Here is a 7,500-nt window from a genome sequence, read left to right as displayed (position 1 = left end):
GTTGAATGCATGGAGGACACCATATGGAGCGAGTATTTTCCAGGTGAGAGACGAGTGCAACGCTCTGAGGATGTTTATGCTCTGCGGGTGTACATATTTGGGTATATATAAATATGTGTGCTGTACGGGGTCGCAGAGTCATCTGTTAGTCGGTGGGGATAGTGTTGTTTAATATATCTGTGCTTCCTGTCTATGTACCCCACACACACACACACACTCACACACACACACACACACTCACACACACACTGAGCGGTAGAGGTACAAGGGAGGAAAAAGCTGAGAACGTTTAGACGGAGAAAGCGAGTGATAAAACGTTTTTAAATCCAGTTTTTTGATCCATGGTGACTAGCGGAGGTTTATCAGACAGTGCAGGCTGTCAAACACACACACACACACACACACACACACACACACACACACACACACACACACACACAACTCTGACACACGGAACAAGTGTTATAGCTCCTTCATCTTTAGCTGAGCCAGTTCATCTTGAATGAGACGAGTAAGGGGAGATGTTACCATTTAAGGTGTGTGTGTGTGTGTGTGTGTGTGTGTGTGTGTGTGTGTGTGTGTGTGTGTGTGTGTGTGTGTGTGTGTGTGTGTGTGTGTGTGTGTGTGTGTGTGTGTGTGTGTGTGTGTGTGTGTGTGTGTGTGTGTGTGTGTGTGTGTGTGTGTGTGTGTGTGTGTGTGTGTGTGTGTGTGTGTGTGTGTGTGGGGCTGTCACAGGTCTGTAAGCAGGGCAGCAGAGTTGGCGCTCCTCTCTCTCCCTGCGGACTAACAGGAGGAAACTCACTATCTGCTTTGTTATCCAAATGCCAAATGTTCCTGCTGCCAAACAGCTCCCTGCTGTCAGCGTGTTACACCGCTCACCCTCCTCTTCTTCCTCCTCTGCTTTTATCGCTGTCCTTTCCTGTTTCTGTCTCCTTGCATCTGATTAACCCCCTTCTCTTTCCTCTCTCCCTGCCTCTCTGTGCTCTCTCTTCTAATCTTTACCTCTACCCTTGTTTTTCTTCTGTCACACGGAACCTTCCCCATCTCCACTTTTCATTCCTTTTGTCATACCTGTGTTCTCCTATCCTTTGGCTAGTTAACGTGCGTACCCTATTCTTCATTTCTGTCCCTCTGTTTCTTTGTTCTTTATCAAACAAGCTATATCGTACGGTGGCCGACATGCGCAACAACAGCCCAAAGCACTTGAGACACGCTGCACTTTCAAAATGTGCAAATACAACCCGCTGCTAAGAAATATATATACTGTATATCTGCAACGAGCTCAAAACTCAACAGAAAGGGGGACACACAAATAATCCCGAACGTCAACCAGCGCTCTGGTCCCGGCCGTGTGCATCACTTTTTACCGTCCCCCCCTTTCCGTTGTGTTTTGAGCTTCTTCTTGCAGCGTTTCGTTTATGCAGAGCTTTTAGCTAAGTTAAGCTAAGTTTAGTGTCGTTGGTGTTTTGGCACATTTGTGTTTGTGTTTCTGATACATTCAGGCAAACGGTAGAATACAACCTCTTTGGACAATTAATATACTTATTGAAAACAAGCTACACTATGTAATACCTTGTAATACTTTTTAATAGCCTTAACTTTTAATACTTTTTAAGACCCCCTGTTCTTTGAGTAAGGCAATAAAAACTGGGGACATTTTGAAAAAGCGACATTTATGAATAAAATATTTTTGCTAAAGTAATCAAATTATTAATTCCAAAATTCAGTTTTTGAAAGCTACATCTTATATTATCATATGTCAAGACCAAAAAGGTAATTGGTTCTTATCTTTATAATAGAATTGTTTGAATAATTTTGAAAAATATGTATAAAAATGTATTATCTAAAAAACTCAATCCATTTATAAGTAAGTACGGCTCTTGTGGAATAACCACAGAATACAAAAGCATGCCTTTAATTAAAACAATCATTAGTAAAGTAACTTACGGGAGACGTTTCCAAAAGCCATATTTCATCACGTTGGAGAGGGACAAAAAGTACTTCTTGGTTTAAATCCAACGGCCAATCATAAAAGAGGAAGGGTGTAACCAATTAGATTTGGCGTTACTGGGACACGGTACGCCCACTTCCTAAAATGGGAGTATGAGAGCAGGCCAGAGTTTCACGAGCAGAAGAGCAGGGTTACGTTACGATAATCCAAAAATCAGCTCCTAAATTCTAACCCTATCTCCTATTCCTTGACCTCTGAGTGAAACGTCACAGGGTCAAGGGATAGTGGATAGGAGAATTCAAAAGGACTTAGGAGAAGAGACTGAGGTACTTTAGAGAATCCGAATGCACTTTCACTATCTGACGTGTTTATGATGCGCCAGCGGACGTCATTGTGTGCGTCTGCTGCTGTGGGGAAACTATGGAAACTACAGTGTTCTATACAAAGGACTACAACATGGATGTATAATAAGAACGAGGGACTCATCTAGAGACTCTGCACCATGCTCTGATGCTGTTGTTTTATGCTCTATGAACGTGGACAACAGAGAAACATATTCTTCATGACCAAAGTTGTAATTGAAATAAAAAAGGAAAGTGAAACTTATGCTCGTCACCCTCTCCCTTCGGTCCACATTTATACAAATGATCCCAATACGTATGATTGTATGAAAATATCTTAAAATCAATACACATTTATTTATTATAAACATGAGTCCTTAACACCTATCACTGTGTATATCACCATTCAAACCTCTTTTAAAAGTTGAACAAACTCCAGACAGCTCAGTGAAATGTTGACTTTATTTGATCATTTCAGTAAAAACTAACGTTCATATTTCTCTTTTTGATTATAATACTGATGAACGTTCAAAACAAAGCACTTTGGCAACTTACCACATACATTTTAAATAGCTTAATAAGCACCGTAACTTTCATGATATAATTTCTCCGTCATAATCGTTTGTTTCCGTGAACGGCCGACTGTTGTGTGACGGCAAATGCTGCGGCTGCAATGCATTGTGGGGCAGCATTTTCTCCTCTCCTTTCGGTAAGGGATGTTCAGTAGTTCCTAAGCTAAAGGAGGTTATAAAGGAAGTTTGAAACCTCCTTTCCTTTCATTTGGAGAATTGGAACGGCACTTAACATGGCTGCCACTGACGTACTTCCGGGTCACTTGGTTAGGAAGGTTCCTAAACTAAATAGACTATTGGAACGCAACCCTGGAATTACTCGCGCGAGCGCAGGAGACCAAGGAGAGCTCATGTAGATGCTGCACATGCTCAAGGCATGTTTCTCCCCCGCAGGCTTCAATATTGCTCTCGCGCGAGTGCCGTTTTAGTGCTCGCGAAAATAATATACGTCCGCGGCTGCTTGACTTGTGCTCGCGTGGATCTCATATGCCCTCGCGATTTATGACAGAGATTTGCCGCCATATTCTACGCTTTTGAATGTGTAGTGTGTTTCTCCTAATGTCAGTGTGTTGGTCTGTTGATTAACTTTTGCACCAGCCGGCCACCGTATTGTTTGCATAGCTAAACCATCATTGCTTATGCCTAATTAATCTAACTGAATAGATGTATTCTATTTATATATCTATCTATTTGTTCTGTATAAATACATGTTCTGAACAGACTTCAAAGATAGTTCTGGTCTTTGTTGTTTACGCAATTCCCTAAACTTATCAAGAAGGGCTTTTTAGCGTTTGACTTTCATGCCGGAAGATGTGCGTTTTTCCCTTTGTTCCTATTGTTGACTCAAACCCTTTCAAACTCATCTTGTGGCTTGTCATGTCCTCCCTCCCTCCTGAACTCACCTCCTCCCCTATCTCCCCCTTACCTGCTATCTTGGTGTAGTATGAGGGGTCCTGTGTGAAATGGCCTCTCACCGGTGGCTTGATGATTGACAGCTCTGCTTTAAGGAGGGGAGAGGAGGGCAGAGAGAGGAGGAGGAGGAGGAGGAGGAAGGAGAGTCTGGGAAGAGAGGGAGGAAGATAAATGATGATGGAGCAGTGGGAGGAGGGGGGGGGGGACTACAGGGAGCCTTAGATCATCTAAAGCCAGGTGCCCAGGTCTGGCTTTCAAACACAGGAGGGAAAAGGAAGGAAAAAATAAACGCGTGCACTTTGCCGGTTCCTACAGACCATCAGCTAGTGACGCTCAAACCTGCGGCTAATGAGGCTACATGTCTCCAGAGAGAGAGAGAGAAAGGGGGGGGGGGGAGAAAGAGAGGGGGGGAGAAGTGTGTTTCACATCGAGGCAGCAGACGAATGAGTCAGCATCCCGGAGCTGTGGAGTTTGGAAATAATTGCCGACTGTTTGGAAATGTAAATATGTCTTGTATGATTGAGTATCAGCTGATGAGTCATTCCTTTTCTAACATCTTTCTCTTCGTGTTTCTCTCCCTCTCTCATCCCTCTTCCTCTCCTCCAGTCGAAGGAGTCCTCGTCCGTGCTGAGCTGTGACGTCTCCCCCGACGACAAGTACATCGTGACGGGCTCCGGGGACAAGAAGGCCACGGTGTACGAGGTGGTGTACTGAGGACGAGAGGGGACACGCAGGACGGAGATTTCGTGTTTTTTTTTTGGAGCAACTGCATCACCTTAGACCTCCTGACCTGAACCCCTAATACAGCCCCCATCTCCCCCTTATTTCCTGTGATATAAGCTACTATGGAAGCTCCAAAACGCCTCCTCCCTCCTCCCCTTCTTCCACTTTTAGCCCAAGGATGCGGCATGATAGCAGAGAGAGAGAAAGGAAAGCAGCGAGATAAGAAAGGACAAAGAAAAAGGGCGGTGGAGCGTAGAGATAAAGTCAGCAGGGAAAGACAAGAAGGAGGAGAGAAAGTGAGAGAGGAAGAGGAAGAGGAAGGAGGGGGGTAATTAGGGCCGTTTCCTGATTAAGAGCTCAGTGGAAGGGAGCCCCCCAGAGGAGGCAGCCAGGAGCCCTGATACCAAACAATCGATTCATTAGCCAGACAGTGGAGGCCTTAATGAGGCTGACGCCGCAGCACCCCCCCCCCCCCCCCCCCCCCCCCAGAGAGGTGTCAGGAGCTGGGGAACGATGACGCTCCGAGAGGGGGGGGGGGGCTTCAGATATCCACACACACTCACATGAAACACACACCTGCTCACACACTAAGAAACAGAGGTGGGAGAAGTGATCTGGTTCTTAAGTATAGTCGTTCTGCAGAATAATATACATGATGAGTTTTATAATGATTGCTCATTAAAGGCGGGGTATGTCATTTATTTCAGGAACACTTTTTGTTATATTCCATGGAATGCTGTTAACATCCCGATAGCAATGAATATCTGAAGTGCTTTGACAATAAATATATAACAACATTTAATCTGTGGAAGCCGTGGCGCTGTAAAAAGCACGACCAATCATCTGAGCCGGCCCGGGTAAAATAACTGGATGGCCTACCTGCCTGTCAGCCTTCCATCTGTGCACAACCTTATCTCGTGCCCTCATTGGTCATGTGTGCGTTCGTGTGTGTTGGAGGAGGGGCTCTGTGAGGAAGTGGCAGATTTTTTCCGACTGTGTATTTTCAGATTCTAGCGCACTCGAGCTGGTTTCTCCAAAATGAACTACCCCACCTTTAAAGTGTTCTCAAAGCTGGTAAAGGAGCAGCGAGTTTGAATGACTTTGTATTCTGCAGGGTAGCTTGTGGATTTACTCCAGGTGGAACTAAAGTCTGATTTAATATTTCACATCTTAAATCCAAATTGCGCAAAGTAACTAAAGGAATTAAATACATGGAGTGGAGCAAAAGTACAAAGTTGCAAAACTCTGGAATACCCAAGTAAAGTAGTCCCTAACAATTTAAAGTACAACACTGGAGTAAATGTACTTAGTTACTTACATGTAGTAAAAAACACACACTTGGATAAAACCTCTGAGGGAGAAACACACACACACACACACACACACACACACACACACACACACACACACACACACACACACACACAGAGCACCCAATTAAACATTCTCCACAGCCCCCCCCCCGTCTCTGCTTAATATCTATTTTATTTTGGTCTGACAAAGGCAGCGTGTAATGAGCAGCTCCGCGGCCCGGAGACACAGAGCGTCAGTCGTTCCTCTGATTCTCCGGAAGGTTCTGCTCTCCCTCCTCTCATTAGAGGCCTGTCAGCTCCATGAAGCAGCAGCAGCTCCACTGTCAGGCAGACAACAGGGCGAACTAACACCCCCCCCCCCCCCCCCCCCCCCCCCGATTATCATCAGCAGCCAACTAAGCAGCGACTAATCCTGACCCTTTCCACATGTAGTTGCTGTTGCCTTTTTATTTGCAAACCAGATGAGAATGATCAGTCATTGTCTCACCTCCGCCTGCCTGCTGATGCGTTAGTGTTAAATCTAAGATATTGATTAAGTTTGACTTTTTTGAAGACAACTTTATAGATTTAAATGAGAAAACTATCAATCTTCTTATCTAATTCTTAAGTGTTTTTCAAAACCGTCAAACCTCTTTGAACACCAGGTTTTTGCTCCTCCTTGTATCATACTCCACACCGGCAGGCAAACTGTGTATCAGAGCGTCGTTAGGACATGCATCACCACTGTGTAGACGAAACAGGCACATTTCAAGCTTTTTCTTTTATTATTACTCATTTATTTCAGTATTTTTTATGAATAGTGATTGCTCGTCTTCTGTAATGATATGTTTATGTATTGGGGTTGCCTATGACTGCGTTTCGGGGACGCACTCACACACATGGAGACGTACAAAATCAACACAGGCGGGGGAAATATATTTCTTTTACTTTTTTAAATCATGTTTCTCCTTGGTGGTGGAGACAGACAGAGTCCTGTGTAAAGATAAAAAAAAAGAAGACCCTCTGATCTGTCTCCTGTTTCTGTTTTATTTCCCTTTTTTATTCAAAAGTGGTAGTAAATATGCTGTAGTCTGTTTTCAGTCCTTATTGTGTAACTAAACGGTGTGTCTGTTGGGTCAGTGTACATCGCAGCGACTCACATTAACCATCCAACACTCTTGCTGCATGCTTGTTGCCTCACTTCTGCTGATAAAACAAGAAGAATATGATTTCTCAGTAAGTACAGTAGAAAGTCTCACAGCCAAAGTTCCACAGGGGTTAATTTCACAATATAGTATGCCATTTGTATTTAATTGTGCAGACATTTAGCTACATTTGCCGGAGAGAAGAGGGGCTTTTACAGCGAGGGTATCATGGGTACGGTTTAATGCCTGCCCACAAGCTTGCACTCTGCTCTGATCGACGCTGGTTCACGGCGGCCGTGCATTTGGTGGTAAAGCGTGAATATTTGACTCTTCTTTAACTGTCAGTAACGTCTCTCCCGCCCTGCCTGTGCTTTCTTTGTTCCAACAATATAACAACTTTTATTTTCGGTTTTACAAGTCCATGTTTCGTTTTTCTCTTTTAAAAGCCAAGGAACTTTTTTTTTTAACTGCACTGTGTCTTCTTTTCCCCTCCTGATGCGTTTCCCATGTGCTGTTCAAGAAATACTATGTGTGAAAAATAAACCAAACTTGTGTTGAATGATC

At 44.0% G+C, this 7,500-nt stretch overlaps 1 protein-coding gene across 4 annotated transcripts in view; it reads left to right on the top strand.

Annotated features, from left to right (window-relative positions):
• The window catches only part of tle2b (TLE family member 2, transcriptional corepressor b), a 39,933-nt gene extending 32,438 nt beyond the window's left edge, over window positions 1-7,495 (top strand). For all 4 annotated transcript variants that reach the window (XM_079688037.1, XM_079688038.1, XM_079688035.1 and 1 more), the window contains exons 14-15: window positions 1-43; window positions 4,383-7,495. The exon at window positions 1-43 is cut by the window's left edge and continues 34 nt beyond it. In XM_079688037.1, coding sequence (XP_079544163.1) covers window positions 1-43; window positions 4,383-4,490 — 151 coding nt within the window. In that variant the 3' untranslated portion in view covers window positions 4,491-7,495. The remainder of the gene's footprint in view (window positions 44-4,382) is intronic.
• Window positions 7,496-7,500: the final 5 nt, after the last annotated feature.

Source organism: Notothenia rossii, assembly GCF_949606895.1.
Source record: "Notothenia rossii genome assembly, chromosome: 1".
NCBI classification, from domain to species: domain Eukaryota; kingdom Metazoa; phylum Chordata; class Actinopteri; order Perciformes; family Nototheniidae; genus Notothenia; species Notothenia rossii.
The sequence above is the reverse complement of the archived record's forward strand: the minus strand, read 5'-3'. Positions and strand labels throughout refer to the sequence as shown.